A 23,810-nucleotide genomic window follows, 5' to 3' on the forward strand; every position below is an offset into this window, starting at 1 on the left:
AGTATTATATAGAAATTAGGTGTTGAGCAGTGGTGCTGATGGGGTTCCTCAGAAGAAGAGACATGGTGGGAGGTAAGAATTGCATCAATCAGGACAGAAAAGTACATCTGTGGTGGGAATACGGGCATGTCTGTAGTTTTACGAGGGCAAATGGTGCTGTGAAAGAGACTGGCACTGCTGCCAGGGAAAAAGTGGGTGAAACATGGGCTGCAGATCCTCATCAGGGCTTTTTGTCCCTCTGTGTGGCGGCTTTGGAGGCCTGACCCAAAACACTGCCTCGCTCTGGGGTGAGAATGGGACAGCACAGCTCGTGTCCTCAAGCATTTAGGGCAACTTCAGAGCTGCCTGGGCTGGAGGCTGGCATTCAAACAGGGAAGAGCTACCAAAGCACAGATGGTTTAACAAAACCCACAAACCCAACCAAAAAAAATCCCCAAGCAAACCCTCCCTCCACTACCTTAAAAAAAAATTCCCAAACTAAAAAACCCCAAACCAAACAACATCTCCACCATCACCATCCCAACCAATTATGGTGCCAGAAAGGTTTTCCCTGGTAAAAGTATCCCAAAGTGATGCTAAACCCATTAGGAAGCAGTTGATCCTGCCTGCAAAAACAGTGCCATGTCACTAATGGGAAGAAAAACAACTTCCTGAGTGGACAAGGCATCTCAATTATTTTTCTCTGTCTGTAGATATATTTCTGTGCAGGCACAGGCTGTGAGGGAATGAAATATGGGAACATCAGAAAAGGGGAGAATGGCTGTAGGAAAAGGAGTGTGATGCTCATCACTAATTAGGGTATGAATCAATTGGCTGCTTCTTGGCCTCTCTTCCCATCCTCCTTGGGGTCCTGGAGAGGGAAGAGGTGAATGCCCACCCTGTCTGTGTCCTGCCTGTCCCACATTGCTGGCTGCAGGATATTGTGTCCCAACCTTTTGGGTTTTCAGCTGCCTGGGGGTTCCCTAAATTTCATGTTGTGCTTCTGTTTTCTCCTGCATTTTCCTAGTTACTCCTTCATGATTATTTTTATCCTGATTCCTGTTTTCATAGCAGAATGTGGTGAAAAATAGATCCAGTGAGAGCTGTCCTACCAGGCACAGCATCATTATATGCTATTTATTTTTCTGAATTTTTTAAACTGAGATGTGAACAAAGAATACCTTTGCAATATCTCTTCTTGCCCTCATCTGCTTTTCTCAGTGGCATTTTGCTCTCCAGCTGTTTGGCATATATTTGTAAATTAAGAGTAGCAAGGTGCCGTGATAAAAATATATTAATAAAGCATCGGGATAATCTCTCTTCTGGATCCAATCCTATGGGATATGAATTCCTGTGGAAATTAATGGGCTGTCTGGATTCCAATGAAGGATTGAGTCTTCATGGTGTAGATGGATCAATATGGTGTAAATCGATCAATGGAGGCAATCAAATGAGCCAGGCGAGGTTTATGCTTAATACACTCCTGCTGTCATCCCTCACTGTGCCCAGGTTTGTGTAACTCAAGCAAATCCTCCAAACCATATGGCTTTGCTGGGTCCTCTCCATCCCCTCACATTTCATACCATTACTGGGTTTTCTTACGAGGTTGTAGTTGTGCAGCAGTAATTAGGCTGGGAATTATTTTGAATTTTTAATTTTTTTTTACATTTTTTAGGTTTTTTTTCCCTCTTGAGTTTTGTTACAGAACATGAGTCTGTTTTTGGTATTGAGGTGTGTTTGGGCCATTCTGAGCTTCTCCCACATGTTGGTGTGGCTGTAATTGGTGGGCAGGGGGCTGCAGTGGTTGGGATATGGGGGAGATGAGGTGGTCACAAGGCCACTGTGGGGTCAGGACCTGTCCCTCCCTCTCCTTTTCCTTGTCACCCTGCACTGCCAGGCTGGGAGCTGCTCTCACCTGGCCAGTCTGACCTGATTTGGCACCCACTCTGCTTCCTTCAGGAATAGGGCAGTCAGCCAGCTGTCTTAAGTCAGGGAATTGTTTCATTTTTCTGTAGGAATAGAACTTTTGGAGGAAAAGAAAATTTCAAGAACAAAACCATTTTTAAAAATGCGCTTCTCCTTCCCAAACCCTCCCACCTCATGGCTGACTCATGGGCAGACACTTCAGTAACAAGTAGCATCTTTTGTTTTTTATCCTTCAGATAGACTTCCAAGCTCTAACCACTTTTAAACTACCATACACTTTTTTCTTTTTTTTTTTTTTTTCTCTTTTTCTCTTCCAATTCTCCCAAGGATTTACTGACACATGCTCTGTCAGCTTAGTTTTCCTCTCTTCCTGTTGGCCTCCCCTCCAATTCCACACCCAAGTACGCATGCAGAAATTATCTCATGATTCAGGACAATACACGGCTCTTCAGATCTGCCATGAGCCATCTGCATGGCCTTGGGCATTTTGCTACTGTATTGCAAACTCTCCACTCTCAACCTGCACACGATTTCGTTTTGGGTTGAAAAGAAATGTTAGGGGTGACCACACTCCAAATTGGGGCTGTGCTGTCTTGGCTTTGGCTCCAGTTGTGAGCACGAGTGACTGTTCTGATCTGAGAAACGTGTGGCAGCAATTTATTACAAGGATTTATACTGAGCTCTGCTGGCCTGTCTGGCCAGGCACATATGTCACACAGAAGTATGTTTTCTTCCTCAGATGGTGCTGATCTGCCTCTCTGCGCAGCCACAGCCTGTGCTCGAGCCCCTCATTGCTCTGCTTTGCTTGACTGACTCATTTATCCACCCCTTTCAAACCTTGCAAATGACTTTTCTCTCCAAATTCTTCTCTTTTCACTGGAGACAAGGCACACAGCTTCTTCCCACGTAAGTCACATTCCAAAACTTTGATGTCATCTTTATTTTCCTCTCTCGAGACTCCTGAGAAACCCTGCACAGGATGATTACTTTCATCTAATCTCTTCTTTGGGAAAGACCAGAGCAGGGCTGCTTTGCTGGACCCTTTAGCATCAATAACAACACACCTCAAAGAGCAGCATCTATAATGGTCTGCCAGGTCCCACCTGGGCTGAAGAAAGGTTTTCAGTAATAACACTGCAATTTTTAATTTTTTTTTTTTTTTTTCCTGAAGACAACAGGGAGAAACTGGGAAAGGATGAGGATTTACCAGCGTGGTTTTATCATGAACACAGCTGCTGTGAGAACTGTAGCATCAAACCCAAGGAATTTCAACAAAGCCCCAAACTTGATGTTTTTCAACATTTCCTGAATGTTTACTCTTTAGGTTCATACTGAGGTGCTTTAATAAAAGCAAACTGACTTCCAGAGGTTTGGGTGACCCGGCCTTCCTGTTGTCTCTTCTGCAGCCAAGTTATTAAAATAAAACCCTTTCAGCTATTTTGTTGAGATATGGAAGGGTATTTGCAGTGTGGTGGCTGGAGTCCCGCTGTCTTATGAGGATGGCAAGAATCCCTCTGGCTGTGTGGGGGATCTGAAGTGATCTATTTATAATTTTCTTACCTTGACAAAATGCAGGGAGTGACTCAAATATGTCCCATCCTTATGGAAATTAATTGTGTTAATGGGATCATTAGAATTTAGAGTAGTGTGAACAAACTGGTTTTTGCAGCTAATGATGGTTCTTGGGAAGGTTATGTCATAAGGAAGGCGGAGAACCTGGTCATCTATATATATGTGATCAGCCCTGAGCCCTTTCTTTGGGTTTCATTGAGCAATGCTCTAGTAGAGCCAACGTAGGCAAACAGCTGCCACCACCCTCACCATGAAAATAGAAGGTGCCTCGGTGGTCCTTGCTCTGGCATTTTTCTGCTTCTTCTCAGGTTAGTAACTTGTGATGTTCTCTGTGCTGGAATCTGGGACTGGCAGAGGACGCAGCCTGGGAGTGCCCGTAAAGACAGAGAGAGAGGATTAGAGAGCCCTTGTTTTTTAAAAAGCATGGTGGTATAGCAGAATACCATCATTTTCCTGCTGTACTACATGTATTGGTTTGATATAACATGTCTTGTTAACTACTCTTTCTTTTTCATGTGGAAATAGTGAAGTTTTATTGGTAGAGGAAAGCATCTATTTCAAATAGAATTAACAGTTTAAGTAAAAACCAAAAAAAGCCAAACTCCCATTTGTCTAAGTGGAAGAATACCAATTTCCAACCAGACCGATTTCTTCCATAAAAAGCCCAACTTTGAAGAAAAATGTAATACAATTTTTTGTAAATTCAGAAAAATGGTAATGTCCTGTCAACACTTGCTAAGGAAGGCATTTTCACATGGCTGCAGTAATTTGGCTACAATAGATAGACTTCAGCAGGAGCTGGGTTTGAAGCAATGGTCTTTCAATTTCCTGCCGGTTTCTATTGAAAAAGTGCTAATGGAAGATTTCTTGGCAGTTCCTTGCAATGCCACTGATGATGCAAAGGAGGATGAAACACATTTATACCAGCTTTAAATGGCTTAGTAAAAAGAAATGGGTATCAGCTACTCACCTGCTGACTCATTATTAATTTGATAATTTGTGTGAAGTACTGCAAATGGAATGGGCCTTGAAAAGGAATTTGTTATTTTGGACAAACAACAATGGCCTAGCTCTGGTATCCCAATTTTAAGGGATGGTGAAGCATGCCAAAAATGTTTAAGCAAGTTTGATGCAACTACCAAGGCAGGGGTATAGGATAATGGAGAAACAGTTACTGAACCATCCTTGGAACTTGGATTTTAAGCCTGAGAAAAGTAACACAGTAAAGAAGGGCACAAAGACACACAAAAAAATGGATGTGATTTTGCATTTGAATGACAAAAAGTGCAATGTTCCAGAAAGGACTGGGCATTAGAGAATTTCTATCAGTGTGAAATAATGCATTGGATTAGCTTTTATCAAGAGGTATTTGGGTGGATTAGGAAACTGCATCAAGTATTTTAATTAAATGCTTTTGCTTTAAAATTTCCCTTCAAACATTTTTGTATGGTTTCATTGTTGGTTTTTCTGCCGCAGATGTTGCCAGTCAAGCTTCGATTAAGGCGAGTCCAACCTTTTCTGTTCTGATTCTCCCTTTGTTTTGCCAACTTACACTGCTTAATGCATGCTCTGAGCAAAGTCCATTTAGATGCACTATACTTAGATATTATAATGCTTTTTCAGTGGTGGAAAAAGCGTCGAATCTCTCCATATTTAGAGACAACACTTAGGTAATACAGCAATGGCTCCAGCTGACACTGTGTGTTTGGTGCATGATGCTGTGAACATATCCAAACAGCTCTGGGCTGGAAATCTCATGAAGTGATGTTAGAAATGCCATGAATTATATTTTTAATGATATTTTAGAATGTAGCTTCTGATCCAGCAGAAACCCCTGCTTCCGATAATTCCTGGATTTTGTAATTAAATGAATTAAGGGAAGTCCTTTGAGTCTCAGAAAATAATTTGATTCAATGACTTAGAAGTCAGTTCCATTCATGTTTTAATCAAGCAAGCTTGTCTCCTTGGTAAAGATCCTTTCGGGAAACACAGTAGCCAAAAATAACTAAACGGTTCATTGCTTCTCCCTGGTCTGCATCCCAGTTACCCAGCAGAAGATGCAATGGGCTGCTGCAACATTGCACAATATTATTGCTCTGCTTCCTGCGAGGGTTGTGCTTTTCTGTGCTTGTCTTGCACGTGAATGGCTCTTCAGTTACTCTGCCCTGTTTATTCCTCTTGCATCCCTCTGGCACTTCCAGGGCTGTATTTTCTGCTCCTGGCTAATTCTATAACGTGTTCTCTGCTGTAGCGGGTAGCAATTTGCAGCTGTATGTAAATTAAACGTGTTCCTTAAATATATATTCCTTTCCCCATGATTAATGGTTCTTGCAATGGGTTTTGAACTTTCTCGCTGTCTTTTCTGCCTCGGGAGCCACGAGCGGGGCTCTGGGTGCAGCCTGTGCCACGTGGGGTGTGTGGCCAGTGATGGGCAGGAGGAGAGCGTGGTTTGTGTGAGCAAAGTGGTGCTTCTGAGAGCCTGCAGCACACCCAAAAAAAGATTGAGTGTGAACAAACAGTTCTTGGGATCTCCACTGACTGCCCTCCTCTGTGCTTTTCAGAACGAATGCAGGAAAATTTGGTCGCTTCTGCGCAGCGGGAAGTTCTCCTGTCCCACCACCAAGGAGCCTTTCAGCAGCCCAAATAACAAAGGAGACCTGAACAAGTGCACGATGTGCCAAAGGCTGCTGTGAGTATCGGCTGCCTGCTGGCTCCAGTGGCAGCCCTGCCCTCCCACAGCATGTCCTCTCCTCCCAGAGCAGGGAGCCAACTCTCAGGAGGCTCCATACTATGAAGTTGTTGTCCCTGGCCAGCCAGACCAGTCTGTAGCTCTTCAGAAAACCTGTGGACCCAGTAGCTCTCCCCAGCTCATCACATGGTGGGGATTCATCAGAGAGCGTGAGGAACAAATGCAGAGTGAAAACTTACACGGGTTAATTTCTTGTTTTGGTAGATGGTGTTTGTTAGGATGGAGAGAGCTGGATGTTAGGCAGGGAGAAAGGATGGCACAATGTCCCCAGTGCAGGGTTGTTAAACACCCTGGTCATGTGTCAGGGAGCTGAGCCCTGCTGCTGGTCTGTGTTGTTGCCTTGTGCAATGGGGAGGTGGGGTTGGCTGGACTGGCCTTTAATCACCCCCTATTTTGGCTTTGTGTCTGAGTGCTGCACGCTGCCCCGTCACTCACACCTGCCTTTCTTGCAGGGAAAGAGACTCAAAAAACAAAGGGAGTGGTGGAGAGATGGACAGGAATGTGAACTCCTTGGGAAAGGTGAGGTGAAATCGCTGCCAAAGCCAGTTTTATAGGTGATGGCATCTCATCTGCTGCCTCTGACCCGCTGCCCAGGGCGCTTCCTCGTCTGCAGCCTGGGAAAGAGCCCTGCAATGGGAACAGGGCAAACATGCCCAGCCTTGGGAAGAGTGTGAGGCTTTGTGCCATCCACCAGCATAAAAGAAACCAAAATTCCTGGCGGCTCCTCCCAGGCAATCACGGCAGCTCGGTGTGTGCCTGACCCAGAGCCCTGGCTGAGGAGGATGCCTGCCTGTTTATAAGGCACCCCATTGGTATCTGGCAAATATTTAATAGCAAGGTTGGCGCATGTGAGCTCTGACTAGGGCAGGGTGTGGGAACAGGCTGGCTCTAATTGTCCCTTGTTTATCTTGTTGATGCACCTGGCTGGTTTCTTTTACCCATAGCTGTTTTTCTAGATAGCAGGTCTTTATGTGGAGGGAGCTGTCCTTTTAGCCTTGGGTTTTTATTCTAGATGGGAGCGAATTGGTTTCCATCAGATAGTGTTGGTTGTGGTGATTGATTTATTTATTTTTTACATCTGGTTAAGCACTGTAGCTTTCTAGCTCTTGTGTGTCTGGACAAATTAAAGGCTTTGTAAGGCATAGCTGTCCTAAGGGAGATCTTTTCCTTTAGACATCTGACTTGCCAAAGTGTGGTCCAGAAGGCAGAAGGACAGTTTTACAGCGCCAGGAAGAGACCTACACTGAATTTCTTTGTTAAGCCATAGATTTTCTGTCTGGCTTCTGGCAAGTAATTTTCTAGGCTTGACTTCCCCATCTGCAGAGTTGGGATAAGCTATCAAGCCATCTCCTCTACATGGTGTGAGAGGAAAAATGTATTACAGATCACATAACAGATAAGGCTGTAAGTGCTGCATAAATGAACCTGAAGACCTCACATGTTCCATGTATTTCTTATGCTCCAGACTTGCCCTGAAAGTTATAGGAAGGCAGTTCAGAGGAAAGTAAAGGCCAGGCTGAAATGCCTTAGCGGGCTTTGCTACAAAAGCCTTTTGTGAAATAGAGTGCTTTGGTTCAATTAACACATACCATCATGTTAAGTGGAAGGTAAAAACACCCACCTCTTACTCTCATGTACTTGGCAATAGGAGGTGTTCAAGGATTGTATTTTTATTATGCCTGCAGCTTCGGTTTTTTACTGTGCATGGATTTTAAAATTCTTTAATTTTAGTAGCACGTTCTCTCATGAGAGATGGGAAAACTAACTTTCTCATTTAAAATTCACTGAAATTGTGGATTTTATACTTGGAGCAGAGCTTAGGTCCTTCGGGCAGGCTCTTACATGTGTTATCTATTAGAAATAGCAGCAAGGCTGCCCTGGATGCAAATGACAGATCTGCTCATCTAAACATACGGATTTATTTGTTTTATGCTGCATATTCTGGTTTTCCACCGAGTTACGCCTCAAGGAAGCAAAATAGCATTTGAAATGCAATTCACTGGGTGGATAATCCTGTGTGGATTTGAGGGAGATGTGCCTCTCTGTCAGCACACCAATGTCAACCCATGCTTTTGGTGTTTGCACAGGATGAGTGTCGGGAGTTTCGGGATCTGTTCAAGAGAGGGAAACTCTCCTGCACCAGGGAGAACGACCCTGTCCGGGATGCCTCTGGGAAGCAGCACAGCAATAAGTGCATCATGTGTGCAGAGAAGTTGTGAGTAAAGAAAAGGAGTGTGGGAAACCTCTCCTCCCTGGAGCACCCTGGTATTCACTTTCTCATCTTTCTTCTCTTCCAGCAAAAGGGAGAATGAGCGGAAGTTATCTAAAAACAGACAAGGAAAAGATAAGGTGAGATTAAAGTATTAGGCAGGTCAATATGGAACTTTATTGGATTTTCACCCAAGACAGAGAAAAGGGAATGTTATTCTACTCCTCTACTTGCTCTTTCTCCTCTGACTTAATTTTGAGATCCACTTTCTTCATGCTCTTTATTTCTTATTCATGCTCTTGAATCCCTCATGTGAACAACTTGTGCCTGAATATTATGGTCTGCTCTGCTGACCTGTGGATCTAGGGACAGGCAAATCCTGACAGAGCAGGAAGCCAGGTGTGCTGTGCTGTCCCAAATTTCAGCTCAGGGGTGGAGAGGTCAGTTCTGCTGAGGCTGCTAATTAGGTGGAAAAGAAAAGTGTGTGAAAAGCCCTAAATCTGAACTCTGCACAGCTTAAGAGATCATTGTGTTCTGGGAGATGTCAGCCCTGCACTATCTCCAGGCCTGTGGCTCAGTTTTAACTTTTTTTTTGGTTGAAAAATTTCTTCTCATGGAGCTGTGATTTGCCACCTTCTCCCTGGCATGCTGCAGCCACCATGTTGCTGTGCACTGATGCTTTGCTGACAAAAGCAGCCAAGTAAAGGAGAAAATAGTTGCTTTCCACCACTTTTCTCTTGCTTCCGGCTATGGGAGGGACTGATGCGGCCCCCTTAAGCTTCAGTTTTGGGGATAATCCTCTTTTAGTGCTTTTTCTAATGACTTTGGCACCAAAAAATACAAGTGTAAGTGAAATTTGCTGATGGCAAAGCTGGGAGGCCAGAGGAGGATCAGCAGATCACTCAAGACTAATTGGATAGTGCTGAGGCCTGGAGTAATAGAAACAAGATAAAATGTAATGGCAGTGCAAGATCACACAGTCAGTGATTAACAAGAATTCCTACTCGTTGGCTAGAAGTGACAAAGGATAAGAAAGCCCTGCATTTATTAGTGGGTCAGGGATGTGACAGGCCATGAAAAAGGAAAATGCACAGCTCGGATGTACTCGGTGAGATTTTTGTAGCAGAGGTCAGGCCTGAACAGGGCTCCAGAAACGCTGGCTCAAAGAGAAAATGTTTGAGAGGCTTTTAGGGGAAGGCAGATCTGTCTGCAGAGGATTGGGCTGCTGAGCTGAGGTGGTCCCAGAGTACAAGGCTGGTCCCAGGGAACAAGGAGAACTTTCCTGGGCTTGTTGGGAAGGGAAAGCATTGCCTGAATGGTGCGAGCTGGTGGTGGGGAGAAGCAGTGAGGCTCGTGGGGAGCCCCTCTGGAGTGGGTGCAACACTTATTTCTGATGGGAAAATGCTTTATGGCTGTTGGCACAGCAGGAGAGGCTCAGCCAGGGACAGAACATCTCTGCTACCTGTGGCTGAGGTGGCTCTAGGGAAATGTGGGGCTTTGTACTCAGTGGTTTGCCAGCATTACCCTTGTGGGAAAGCTGAGGAGTAGAGGCTGGGGTGCCCTGGATGGGATGCAGAACAACACTGGGGAAGCTTTCCCCTGGCAGAGAGAAGGAGGTATTGTAAACTTCTGAGCAAAGCAAAGGGTGAGGCCGGTGACCTGCCAAGGACCTTCACTCAAGCTGGCAAAGCTGTGCAAAAAATGGGCAAAAAATTGCGAGTGTTAAAACCTGTTTTTAAAAAGAAAAGAGTAAGTGGAAGTCGCTTCCTTATCCTTTGTACTTTACTATTTGGAACTGCCTATTGCAGTGTGTGAAATAGTTGAAATTAAGGGGACTGAATGTTTCCATCCATGTTACATAACAGGGACAGGTTAACACAGTTTCTGTACAGCAGTTTTGAACAAGGAACAAATTAATCATCCCCTCTCCAAACAACCTTCCTGTGCTCATGGGCTATTAAGTGTGTTTGCTTTGTGCTTTTATGTTTTAACTGCTGCTTCTTGATTGACATGTCCCAAAGTATGGCTGGTTTGGAGGATCCTACGCGCTTTGTAAAGAAAATTATCTTGAGCTACAATCTGGGAAAAGGCTGTAGCTGTGTATTAAGGATGTTGGGAGAAAAGGGAGTGACTTCATTGCTGTATGGGTCACATCACTGGCATGCTTTGGATAGCCCAGCCAGGAGAATAATAATTAGTGGGACCATACTAGAAAACTCCCAACACGTGCTGTGCGGGCAGAAGGACCCGGAATTTTTCTGACTCACCCCTCTGTTTATATGCTAAGTGGCTGGTACTGCACACCCTCTTCTCTCACCCCCACCCAGACTCTCCTGTGATGCATTTGTGATGGTTCCATGCTTTCCTGGCAGGAAACCCCAGGTTTCTAAGGACCTGATCAATAAGGCAAGGAGGACAGAGTGCCCTAACCCTGCCCTCCTTCCGCAGGATGACTGCAGCGAGTTCCGCTCCCAGTTTGAAGCTGGTGGCCGGCTGTCCTGCACGAGGGAGAACGCCCCTGTCCGGGATGCCTCTGGCAGGCAGCACACCAACAAATGTCTCATGTGTGCTGAGAAGTTGTGAGTACCCCTTCCTCTGAGGAGGGAAACCTCCAGCTGCAAAAGTGCAGCTTCTGCCTGTGAAGCTGCATCTAGGCAATGCCTGGGAGAGTCCTGACTCCCAGTGGCCCTCCAAGAGATGCTCTGGCAGTAGGGCTCCTCTTCCCCCTTCCCTTTCAGCACCAAGGGCCTGAGGGCAGGTGAGAAGCAGTGTGGAGTAGAGGAGGAGAAGCAAGGTTAACAGAGAGCAGCCCCTTTCCCAGGGGACTGTCGGGCACGGGCAGCTCCTGAGGAGTTTCCCACATGTGTACTTTGCCTTCCAGATGCTCTCTCTCTCTCTACTCCCATAGAGCATATGCAGAAGCAGACCTGATATGAAAGCAGCCACCTGGAACCAGGATGTAGCATACAGTGGGAATGGTGAGGAGAAAGGGAGAAGCCTTAGGGGTGGGACTTAGGAACAGGACCACCAGGAGCAGGGACTGTGGATGGGGAGGTGGTACCTAGTGGCATGACACTGGCTTACAGGGCAGCCCTGGGTGCTGGTGGCACTCACACTACAATAGCACTCTATTTTTTCTCTTCTTTCCTTCTTCCAGCAAAAAGGAAGCTCAAAGAGGGGGTGGAACTGTCCAGCGCAACAAATTGCCCTCTTCAGAAAGGACAAACCAGGTGAGATGTAGCTCAGAGCCTGTGCTGAGCTCAGAAAGGGTCTGGTGAGAGTCTGTGGGATGTGGATGGCCAGGGACTGCCTGTGGTCAGCCTGTGGGATGATCAATGTGTTCAGGATTCTGTAGCCAGCTACTCAAGGGGGAGAAGCTTGTTGTATTGCAAAGCCTCCCTCATTAGTGGGATGGATTTGGGTGCGAGCATACAAACTGGACACATTTGGACCTGGCAGAATGACCCCTCTCACTTTCCCCATGATGTGATGAGATATCTCTCTATATGAGAGATAAAGGGCAGGTTCAGACTGCCCACAATCCTGTAAACCCTTGGATGATAACATTTGGTGGGTATGGAGTATATCAAACCTGCTACTTTAAGAACTGTAATTCTTTGGGTCTGGGAGGATGAGGGGGCAGGGCAGGAGCTGCTTTAGCTTTGCTGCTTTCCTGGTTGCATGAAAGTTGTTTCTGTGGTTGTTGAATGTGTTTCTGCCCCTTTTTCAGAAGAACTGTGGTGGTTCACGGCAGGGTGTAAACGAGAGGCGTCCCTTCTCATCAGGCAGAGGGTGAGTTCAGCAGCCCCTGGGGTGTCCCCACACACACCACCAGTCCTGACACTGGTTTCTGCCCCATTCCATACACCTGTACTTTTTAGGGGTGGTTAGGAGATTAATTGGAGCAAGAATGGTTTGACAACATAGGAGCAGCATGGCCTGGGGTGGAGCAGTGCATGTTTGGTGCTCACCACAGTGAGCTGATAGAGTTGCTGAGCTGGTGATGGGGAAGAGACACACACTGGGGCATGTCTCTCATGCAGCCCTTGCTCCATTTTGGCCTTGATGTTCTGTGTACGAAGCACCAGTGATTGCTGTGCTCAGAATCCCGCTCAGGACACTCTGTCCAGCAAAATCTGTCTCCTGGCAGTGCACACGTTTGAGCCCTGGCTCAAAGGCAGTGCCTGGAGCACCACGTGCTTTCTGGGCACTGGTCAGGAAGGCAGGAGCTGTTTGTTTTGTAGCTGTTGGCCCTGAGCAGGACTCAGCTGCTGCTTTTTCTGGAGCACGCTGAGATTTCTTGCTTTTGACTGGTGCAATTCCTTCATGTCCCCCTTCTATCAAGTGCTGCCAGCAGAGCCCTGGGGTGATGGTGAACTCAGACTGAGCACAGGGCAGGGCCATGTCCTGCTGTTGGCTTTCTCCCTTTCAGCGTGAGGCTGGGGGCTCCTCTCCCTCTCCTCTGCTGTGGGTGGGTGGGTGCCAAGGTGCAAACAGCCTTCCAGGAGCTATGGGGGTCTGCAGGGAGGGTGGGTTTGCACTCTGCTCCCCCTGTTTGGAAGGAGATGGTGATGGACTCTATCTCTGCTCTCTCTGCCAGCCCACAAGCTCAGCGTGGCAGGAACTGCAACCGGCCACCAGGCCGCAAGTCACAGAGCAGAGACTCCCAGGAGGACCCAGAGGTAAATCCACCCCCTGACCCTCGGGTGGCAGCTGTGTGGGCAGAATTTGGGCTCCTGCCCCTCAGGTGGCAGCTGTGTGGGCAGAATTTGGGCTCCTGCCCCTCAGGTGGCAGCTGTGTGGGCAGAATTTGGGACCTCTCCCATAAGGTGCTCCTCTGCTGGTGCTGAGCCACCCCTGCTCCTTTCTCAGCAGCTTTTCTTGTTTTTGCTGTAACCCTGAAGCTTTTCACTTGGCCCCATGTCCTTGGAAGGGTTTGAATGAGTCAGAGGCCTGCTGAAAGCTGCTGGATCACCCAGTGTGGAAACAGAGGGGAGGGCTTGGCTCCTTGTGAGAACCCCCCAGCTCTGAGGGTGTGGGTCTTGAGCTCAGGTTGGAATCCTGCCCCACATGCAGCCAAAGCAGGGTAAAGAGTGCTGAGATAAAGTCCATGGTCAGAGCAGGGTGGTGGAGCTGACCAGGGGATGAGGACAAGTTTGGCAGAAGGAAGGAGTGCTAAAGGGGGAAACACTGAGTGGTAGATGACAGCCGTGTATGGAATAATGTAGGAGGAAGGTGGGGGTGTCTGCTCTCCCTTCTCATGAGAAGAAAATGGAATAGTTCCAACAAAGCTAAAAGTGGAAAATGTGAACTAATAAGAGAAAATAAGTTACCGTAAAAAGGGTGACTAAACTGTGGATCTCGCTATCACAGGGTGTTGTCTAGAGGTAGGATGGTTTAAAAAAATACCTGATGTTTTAATTCCTCCAGAATTTTCATACAGTAATTTAAATAGCATTTTGGAAGAGATAGGAAATGTGTTTCTATGGATTTGGAGGGATCTTACTACCAACTGCTTTAACTCTCTCTGAAGCCTCTGCCACTGACCACTTTGAGAAAAGGGATATTTGAATTAAAAACTCAATAGGTAGTTCAGGTACAGCAATTTTGATGTATTCCAGAGGAAGCATTAGGTGTAATAAGGCTGGTGCTTCAGGGCTTAGTGGTATTTCCTGGTAGCTCTGGAGGAGGAGTGGAAGCCGATGAGCCTGACAGACCAGAGGTGATTCAGGGAGCAGATCTGCTCCTCTCCTCTCTCCAGGGCCACCTGTGGGCTTTTTCACAGGCTATTCCCAGAGCCAGAGCAGTGGTGGCCCTGGCTGCCGGCACCTGTGATGTGTGGAGCTGCTGCTGGGGTGGCCTCCTGCCCTGGGCTGTGGTGCAGGCAGCAATGTCTGGTGCGTAGGAAGGCACCCAGCAGAGGATTGCAAAGGTCAGCATTGTCTGCTCTCACGTCACTGATAATTACCCAGATGAGGGAGGAAGCAGCACATTATGGAAATTAGCAAGTGACGTTTAACCAGCAGGTGCTATCACTGCACCCCAGCATCACCAAAACCTCCCCTGTGCTGCCCAGCATGAAATCCTTCTTCCCTGGGGTACTTCCTGCTGCTGATAAACCACCAATTTTGTGCTAAATGCTGCGTCTCCAGGCGGAGGGGGAAGTGGAATATTCTCCCAGACCCACTGCACCATTTGCAGCCATTGCAACACATTTTGTAGCACTGGAGAAAGGGGTTGGGAGCCCATTAGTCGCTTCTTCATCTTGATCTTTTTTCGGTTCCTGGAGCTGCAGTGGGGCTGAGGAAGGGGCTGTGCGTGCCAGGGAACAGGCTGTGCTATCCCTGACCTCTGCTGTTGGAAATCTGCTATGACTGTGCAAAACACCCGCTCCTCTCCGCTCGCAAGGTGCGAGAGGCTTTTTGGGGATCCCTGAAGGTCGCTCCTTGTTCCGTCAGCGTGTGTGCTGGCTGTGCCACGAGTGGTTTGTGGGGAAAACTGTGCCCAAATGTTCCCGCTGCTGTGCTCAGGAGGAAGCAGGAGGGCACCCCTCATTAGTCATAGCTGCTCGTGTGTCTCAGCGCGGTGGGCGTCAGGAGCTCTGCGTGCCGCACCACCCACGGGCTCCTGGAGCTCTTCCTCAAGTTTGGCCAATGGGCTTCATCTCAATCCTTGGAGATAAAATGGTGTCAGTACACTGATAAGGAAGGCTAGGTACAGGTAGAAGGTTTTGTCCTGTGGATGCAGTTTGAGAGAAATAAACCTTGCCCTGGACTGTGGTGTTGGGGTGGATGAGTGAATGGGGCTTGAGGGCTCTGTCCCCCAAGGCTGACTGGTCCAACAAGAGACACCATGTCTTTCCAAGCCTGGCCTGGCTGGATGTGACACAGGAGAGGAGCTCCATGCAAGGCTTGGTTTGTTAGCACCTTCGGGTCACATAAAGGAGGGTCTTGCAAGTGAACCATCACCAAATGTGATTTGTTTTTCTCTTCAGCTGGACTGCGATCGAATTCTGCACGGAGTAAAGGGTGGAAGGATTTTCTGCAGTGAATCCTCACAACCAGTCTGTGGCACTGATGGGAAAACATACAAAAATGAATGTGACTTGTGTTCAGCTGCCATGTGAGTAGGCGGAGAGATTTCAGTAATACAGGGCCATCCACCATTCCCGAGTGTCTTTTGCAGAACAGTGTTTGTTTTGATACATCATGACTCACTATCAAGTGTGTCCTTGGTGCTTCGCTGTTAAGCAAACATAGATCAAAATGCCTGAGATTAATCTGATGACAGCTAATTAAGATACACAAGTTGCCAGGGTCCCCTATTCCCTCTCTGCCCAATCATGAGATTGTTTGGGGAGTAATAAATGCCATCACATTGGAAGTAGCATCAAAGCATTAAGGAGCCCACAGAGGACTGTCATGCCAGAGGCTGAGAGCTGTGGTATTGCAAGTGAATAATAAGCAATATCTTGTCCTCCCTTTGCAGGAGAGCTTCAAACTTCATCACGGTAAACTATCGAGGCGAGTGCCGAGAGCCTGCCCCTGAAGCGGTAAGCTGCAAACCACAGCTGGGCTGCAAAACATCAATCTCTCCCTTTGCCCTGGTGGAAATTCCCCATTGGCACCGTCTCAGCCTGTGGTGACCTGATCCAGGCAGACACAATAGGGAGTGAGGAATGAGGAGTGGCTGGCACTCACCAGCTGCCCACTGTGCCCTTCAGCAGGAGCTGGGTGTCCACTCTTTGACCTCGCTGGCAGGTTAACAGAGTTAGCTTGTCCTGCAGGTAACAGTGGGCTAATTAAAGGCATGCTCTCCAGCTGCTCTTCACAGTGGTTGAGAGGGAAGAGAGAGGTACTGGAGCTCCTATTTCTGTTTTATCTTTTTTCCTGGAGTGGAATGATGGTGAGAAGTGAAGGAAAGATAGTGCCTCTTGGCTGTATGTAGCATCCTGCTTTACTCCAGGTGCCTGCCGGGGAGCCAGCCTGGCCTCTGCACCTGTGACAGGATCATTAGAGCCCCAGGAATGGATGCTCATGGTCCAGATGTTTAAATACAGGTTGAGACTTGGATTTCATGGATAACCATAGTCTCCATATTTTGCCTAGGCTGTGTGGTAGGAGTGTGTTGTGTCTGGGAAAACAGCTGGCTTTCTTCCTGGGACATCAATAGAGCTAGACAGACCAGAACTGTATAAACCATAATGGCCTTGTTCTCTAAATAATATCCAGGGAGATGGTTGGGAAATTAAGATAATTCACCAGGTGGCACACTTTCAGGAAAGGTCTTGAGCCTTGACATCTTGTGCAATCCCACAGAGCAGATGAGTTAAACATTTCTCAGCTGTGCTTTGTCTTTCTACCAGGGGAAGCTGGACAGCCTCCAGCTCTTGGATTTGCAGCCAGTTTGTGACTCTGTGCACGGGAGGTCCTGTAGCACCTGGGGAGGACTGTCCTCTTTGGCATGAACTCTTGAGAAACTGAATCTTCATCCCCAGGGAAATAGATTGGTTCCCACTCTAAACCTGTAGAGAATCCAAATATTGAACCCTACCAAAGAGATTTCTGGGAAATTTTGAGTGGGAACATTGGCTTCTGAGTATGGATGTGGTATCCATGTGTTTGTAGGCACAGTGGGATGTGGGGTATGATAGAACCATCATTCCATAGTGTCATTCCATGCCTTCCTCTGCTCAATGCCAGGACACCAGCAGGCCCCCCAAACACAGTAAACCTGGCTCCTTTCCCCCTCTTCTCTAGAGCAGCAAAGTGCTCTAAACTTTACTTAAAGTCAAAGAAATTGCAGCACAGAGAGAAATAATTTAGCCTGTGATGGTACTGGAGGCCTCTGTGTCTCAGTCTTTAGGGAGATGGAGCTGCTGTTGGCCTGGGGGTACAGGGAGATGAGGCACTACATGAATCTGGTAGTGATTGTGTCCAAGACAGAATGAGACTGGATACACCGTGGCAACTGAAAAATAGAGAGGATTCCCAAAAATCTGTGCTTGGTCTGGAATTCCTTACTGTTTAACTGAGCCATTACAGCTCTCAAGCCCTTGCAATAAGAAGGGGATGCCATTTACTGAAAATCAGAGAGCTTGCAGCTGTGTCAAGTATTCCAAGGAGAGATGGATGCAATTAAAAGTCAAAGTGATAAGCTTTTTTTCTTGAGGCAAAAGCCAAATGAAAGCCGCCCTGCACAATGATTTATTCTTTATGTTTATTAAGTCACCTGAAGAATTGGGCTGGAAGTTTATGAGAGCTTATAAACAATGTACAGAGTAATGTTATTTTCAGCACTGGAATTCATGCTCACTTGCAGTATAATGAATTTTTCTTTCTGCTGAAGATTCAGACACTCAATATATGCTACTAAAACCTGGAGGAAAGCAGTTCCAACAGTGCTTTTGGCATCAGAAATGTGTTTAGAGAGTTGCAATGTGCAGAATGTGAAATGCTTTGGAGGAAGATTAGAAATTGTTAACCAAAAATTGTAGTATTTCCTTGAGTTGTATTTTTAAATTACCCATGGAGAGTGCTGGGTTGCCTGAGAAAATGTGTTTTAGAGCTGCCTCATCCCTTTGCAGCCCAGTGCCTGCATCCACTCCTGCCTGCAGAGCTCCAGGTGTTTCTGGTAGCTCTGGTGACCTGATGGCCATCTGGGGGAGATGCTTGTGGGAAGGGCTGGGAGCAGTGTGGTTTGAGAGATTTTACACTAAAGGGTGTATCTGGGCATGACTGGGGTGGAAAAACTTGCTGCAGGGAGAGCCTGTCCCCACTGGTCAGGACTGAGTCTCACCACCTTCCCTGGGAGGTCTCTGCCATAACTGAATTCCTTTGATCCTGTTCTGCTTTACTGATGACAAATATAGGTCAGCATCGTGGGATAAGATATCTCTTTTTGGTAAGTTAACTGGCTGGTTGGTCCTGCAGGGCTGTGTCACGTGGATGAATTGATTGTGGGTCTTTCCACCACATTTGACTTTTAATGCTGTGTATCTTGCAGTTCCTTTACTTGTTCAAAGGTTTTTCACAGTAATCACCTGGGAGTAGTCACCAAGCCTGCCCACGCTGGTCAATAAATCAGGGGAGAAAAGGAGTTATCCAGTTTCTCCTTTCCTTTTTTAAACCTGTTTCTCAACAAACAGATAACTCCCAGGTTTGCAATGGGCAAGTCCCAGTTTCCTTACAATGCTCTCTGTTTTGCCACACTACTTTTAAAGGTAGCGAAAGGAGGGAAAGAAGAAAAGCAGGATCTTTCCCAGGTTAGAAAATAGGTGTGGAAAGCACCTAGCTTGAGGCTGAAATTAGTCTTGTTTTGCTGAGCTGGCAGTGGCCCAATCCAACTGCCCTTGTGCCAGGTTCTGCTGCAGTTGTCTTATGTGGCACTGAGCTGGCCTGAGGGGCTGTCACACTGATGCCAGTGTCACATAGAAGTGGACAAGCTTGGGGATGGGCTTATTTTTTTCCCCTCTTCCTTTCCAGGAGTAATGGAGTTCAGCCTGCCAGCAAACACCAGGGATCAGCTGTGACCAAAGGTATGGGCAGAGAGAGAGGCAGGGACTTAGCCCTGCTTGGCCAGCCTGTCCTTTGGAGGTAGTGTCCCACCTCATCCAGAAAAGCTGCAGGGCTGGGACAGAGGGTTCTTTTTTGGGGCTGAGCATGTGGGGATTTGAAATAGTGGGCTCTGCCCTCTCCTTTCTCCTGGCTCTGTTTTTCCTGCCAAGCTGTTTCTGCAGAGCAGAGAGGATGCTGGCAAAGCAGTCCCCCATCACAGGGAGGCAGGAATGGCCCAGAGCCCCTGCAGAGCATGGGAACATCACAGCTTTAAGATTTCCTCATGGTCCTTTCAGGTCCCTTTGCCTCCTGGGACTACGGTAATAATCTGTCTGCTCTCTGTTTCTGCAGAGCAAGTAAAGGAAGCATTGATGACGAGCATCAGGGGAGCTGCTGAGTCCCCAGGACTGCCAGAGCTGCCTTCATCCCCTTCTGCAGCACACAGGGCCCATCCCTGCTCAGGTGGAGGGCAAAAGGGACTCAGTGGTGCCTTCCCAGGTCTGCCCTGTGCGTGTTGCTGCAGTTCCTGCTGCCTCACTGTGTCTTAACGTGCTTCCCAATAAAGATAACTCCTCAGCTTCATGTCACTTTTCTTCACTCAGCCTCAGGGCAGGGACACACGAGTCCCTGCTCTGGCTTTGCACCATGTGCTCCTTAGGCAATGAGCAGCCTGAGGTGCACCAGCTGCTGTAAATACCTGGGGAAGATGTGGGACCCAAGGAGGAAGAGTATGGTCTGGGGTTTTGTGAGGAGGGGTCAGGTTCTCTCTGGCTCGTCATGGGGTCTTGGGTCAATCACTTCACTGCCCTATCAGCCCTTTTCTCCTGCCTGTAAAACGAACATTAAATGATATTTACCTACCTCAGAGGGTTGTTTGACATTTGTTTGGTTTACATTTGGAAACCTACAAAGAAAAAATTTGGTTTTAAAGCATCCCATATCTTGGGCTGGCAGTTTAGATGATGCATGAAATGTCCTCTTCCAGGCTTCTCATGTGAGGTGCTGGGAAATCCAGACCACAGTTTGGAGCAGTGCTGGGAAGTAGATGCATGTTGAGTGGTCGTGTTAGGAGATGTGCTGAGCCCAGAAAGGTCTCTGGGATCTGCAGGGGTGAGTTTGGCCGGCATTTCTTGCTGTGAGAAGGCAGAAGCACTGATGACACCCTCAAGGCAGTGCAGGAAGCTCAGCCATTGTGGTGGCCCATGGACCACCTGCTGCTGGGTCACCCTCTGCTTTGGCTTGAACTTCCCTGTAGGCTCAAGTCAGTTCCTGTCTCAGGAACCATCTCCTGCAAGGAGAGAAGGATCCTCCCTTTGGGGCTCTGGTGCTGGGGCAGGTGGAGAAGTTCCATGGTACGGAACACTAATTTTTTTAAGGAGAAGGATTGTTGCTTTGAGATGTAACTGACCTACAGATGGTTCTAACTCATTCATCTTCTGAAACTGTGCTCACAAGAAGCCAGGCCTCTGAGCTAAGGGTTCCCTGGGTTCACAAGGTTTTTTGGGGTCAGTGGATCTGGGCCTGGGATGGGGTTTATAGAACAGGAGGCATTGATGGCAAGTTACTAGAAATCTGCTGGTGGTTTGCACGTACTTCCTGTACTCTCTTCTATAGCTGTTACTTAAAGCAAATAGGTCCTTTATTTGTATAAACTGTATTGCAGGACCTTTTCCAGAAGACCTTGAATGAACATTTGCAGTGTTTGAGTCCATTTTAGCTGTGACCTGATCTGTAAACACTTTTCTCTTGCAGATAAGGTTGAAGTGATTTTCAGATTTTGACAGGATTTTACCTAATACCAATTAATTTCACTCCCACCAAAGACGTAGAATTCTTTCAAATAAGTTATCAACTCCTCTATTTCTACTGCAGCTAATGAGAATTGATTTTAAACTCCTAAATGCTTACGCATGCATCATGTTTTATTGCAGCTGATAATAATAAAAATTGATTTTATTATCAGCACACTGCCATAAGTGGTTGTTAATAGTTCATATGCTTATTTTTAACTTGAGCAAACACTATGATTTAGAAACAAATTATGACTGCCTCTTTCTACGTGGAAAATCCCCTCACTGAGTAGAGTCATGTAGGGTGAGAGTCACCAGTTTGGGGCTGGTTAGCTGTTTTGGGGAATGCAGATTTTGTCTTTGAGCAGAGATGAAACAAGTACATTCTTGAATGTTGTTTATGCAGCCTGAGATGAATGTCAGACAGTAAAAATGTTCTCTGATGATGTCTGCTCACTGATTCCAGCTAACATCATGTGCAGGGACATCATGATTTCACAAAGGCAGCACACAATTTGTGGCTTAAAATAAATTCTTGCAAATGAAAATCAGTGCACTTGAAAGCTGCTATGATTTGTAGTGATTTCAGGTATTTAAGTTTTCAAATAATGACCCCTAAAACCTTCATTAACTATGCTTGAAAAGCAATAAACTGATGAAGACTGCCCCAGTAGCCTCTTCTGTCAGAATTTGAGCACCTTCTAAATTTCTCCTGCTGCCAGCAGAAATTACCATCCACAAAAATCGCAGCTGGTGATAAGGGATCGTTAATCAGATTCCAAGCCCATCTGCTGAGGAGGCACAGGACAGGGACTTACTAAAGCTGCCTGTGCTGCTGTTAGCAGCAGGGCTGGCTCCATCCTGCTCCCAGCAGTCTGCCTGCTGCTCTCCTCTTTCTTTCAACCCCCTTTTGCAGGTTGTTCCTAGGGCTGGCCGATGAGGAATGTCCCTGGTGGCGCAGCAGAGCTCCGGAGGGACGCCACGCGTTTTTACTCCTGGGGGAAAGGAGGCAAAGGCTCGTGAGGTGCTGGAGGTTTACCACTTTTTCTTTTATGTTTGCTCTTGGTTGCCCTTTGTGTTGCCCTTTAAAATGGCAACGAGGCTACGCCAGTCCTCTATGAAACTGGAAAGGTACCAGCGCTCTGGAGACTCTTCGGTTTGCTGTAAATTACACTTTATTAAGGGTGTTGCTTGCCAATAACCACAGACCCCATGTGGCTCACAGCAGTTCCTGAGGTTTTGCAGAACTGGCATTATGAACTGATGGTCTCCAGCCTCTCAGTGCTATTGGGTTCTGAGCTAAACTGCCCTCTGCCGGGACCTTAAGCGTCTCAGGATTTTCTTCCTTTTTTCATAGAAGGTGTCAGGAACTTATGCAAGTCTTCAGGGCATACAAGTGCTGCTCTTGGTAGAGAGTGAGGTCTGTTGACTCTGGCAGATGCCTCAGCAGACCTTGAACTCCCTGTGGTGTTTTTCAATCCTCTGTCCATTTGGAGCCTGGGAGCTCTGCCCAGCAACTCCCTGCTGCTCTCCAGCCACACCGAGGGAGAGCCCTGGCATGGCCTCTTGGAGTGCTCTGCCCAGGGCACCTTCTGCAGGCTGCCACAGCAGGCAGTGCTGGAAATCTCTCAGTTTAGGGGCATTTGTTCCTTTAAGAACTTGGTGAATTGTGATATGGAGAGCTTGATGCTGTTTGTGTAGGGAAGCCCCTGTGGCTCTGCTGCAGAGCTCTCTTTTCTGACTCTCCCTACATCCCTGCGATGCTCAGTCCCACCACACAACTTCTGCTATGGGTACCTGGGGATTTCAATGTTATTTGTCTTGATTATCACAATTTATGCTCCATGGCCCATCTGCTTTCACCTTGGGGACTCATGAATGGGCTTCTCTCTTTCTTCTCTTCAGGGCTTCTGTTTGGCAGCTGTTAGAACATCTGTCTTTCCCTGCAAGGCTCTCCCTACTACAGGGAGCTCTTCTCCAGACAATTTCCCTGGGATCTCACTGCTCTATTCTGCTGCAAGATCTCTCCTGCTGCCCACCTCTTCCCCTGGAAGAAGTTTTGCAACACAAGAACTTCCAATGCTTTCCTCTGCATAAAGGTATGAGAAATTCCACTCAAGTTGTTCACTAAAAGCAAGATGTGACTGTTTGCAAATTAGAAATCCAGACCCTTGATGCAGGAGGTCCCAAAAGAAATATTTTAGTGCTGGGTGTGGTAACAACCATCCCTGTGGTTTGAGGGTGGGAAGTACAGACAATTTCTGCATATATTTCTGAAAAACAGATGAGTTGGCTTTGTTGCCTTCTTGCCTCAAAGGGGTTGCTTCCTTTCTTGGCCTGTGTCAGTGAGATTCTGCAGAGATGGAGACAGATGATTCACAGGACCAGAGGTAACCTGGAGAGGCAGCAGAAGAAGGGGGTGGAGTGCTCATGTCCAGGGCTGCTCAGCCAGGTGGGATTAGCAACAAAGGAAAATAAACAGGTAGATGTCAACACAGCATCGCTGCAAGTGGGAGTTGCACAAGCAGAAGGGTGTAAACACAGCCAAAGGTCTCCCTGTCCAGTGTGGGTGGAATGTGCTGCACCTGCCTCTCTGCTCCTGAAAGGCTCTGTTCTGAGGGACAAGTTCCTAGTTCCTGGTGGGAAAAGATCTGCTGAATCACTCTCTGTGAAGCAGGCAGCTCGCTGGAAGAGTCAGAGCATGGATCTTTCCCTTGCACAGGGCAGGAGTGCAAAGCTGAGCTCTGTGTGCCTCGGCTGACACAGGGCATAGCAGACACGTGCTGTAGCTGCAGGGTTTCTAAATCTGAGCTCCTTCTCTAGATCCTTGACAGGTGTTTGCTCTCCTGTCCCTTTACTCTTTCTCCTATTGCAAACTACTTCCCAAATTTAATAGCTTGGTTGGAAGAGAATTACTTTGCTCTTGACAGAACATGCTGAGTCAATCCACTTTAACTGCAGATTTGGTTTGCAAATAATATCTCCTTTCCGATAGGGTTCAGGTGTCATCGCTGTGGACATTGGCAGGA

The 23,810-nt window shown here is 47.2% G+C and overlaps 1 protein-coding gene across 1 annotated transcript; it reads left to right on the top strand.

The window, feature by feature from the left end:
* Positions 1 to 5,939: 5,939 nt before the first annotated feature.
* LOC107210809 (serine protease inhibitor Kazal-type 5-like) lies at positions 5,940 to 19,852 on the top strand. The gene is made up of 12 exons (XM_015642111.3): positions 5,940 to 6,166; positions 6,679 to 6,745; positions 8,314 to 8,441; positions 8,524 to 8,575; positions 10,884 to 11,014; positions 11,593 to 11,665; positions 12,166 to 12,227; positions 13,036 to 13,117; positions 15,430 to 15,557; positions 15,924 to 15,987; positions 18,920 to 18,972; positions 19,343 to 19,852. Exons 1-11 carry the CDS (start codon positions 6,150 to 6,152, stop codon positions 18,923 to 18,925), a joined length of 810 nt encoding a protein of 269 aa, XP_015497597.2. The 5' UTR covers positions 5,940 to 6,149; the 3' UTR covers positions 18,926 to 18,972; positions 19,343 to 19,852.
* The last annotated feature ends 3,958 nt before the right edge of the window (positions 19,853 to 23,810 follow it).

Source organism: Parus major, chromosome 13 (genome assembly GCF_001522545.3).
Source record: "Parus major isolate Abel chromosome 13, Parus_major1.1, whole genome shotgun sequence".
Classification (NCBI taxonomy): Eukaryota; Metazoa; Chordata; class Aves; order Passeriformes; family Paridae; genus Parus; species Parus major.

Bases quoted from the DNA above. Each gene is read 5' to 3' on its own strand.
- LOC107210809 (XM_015642111.3), top strand. The intron at 8,442-8,523 runs GTGAGTAAAGAA...CTTCTCTTCCAG, and splicing joins ATCATGTGTGCAGAGAAGTT to CAAAAGGGAGAATGAGCGGA. The intron at 11,015-11,592 runs GTGAGTACCCCT...TCCTTCTTCCAG, and splicing joins CTCATGTGTGCTGAGAAGTT to CAAAAAGGAAGCTCAAAGAG.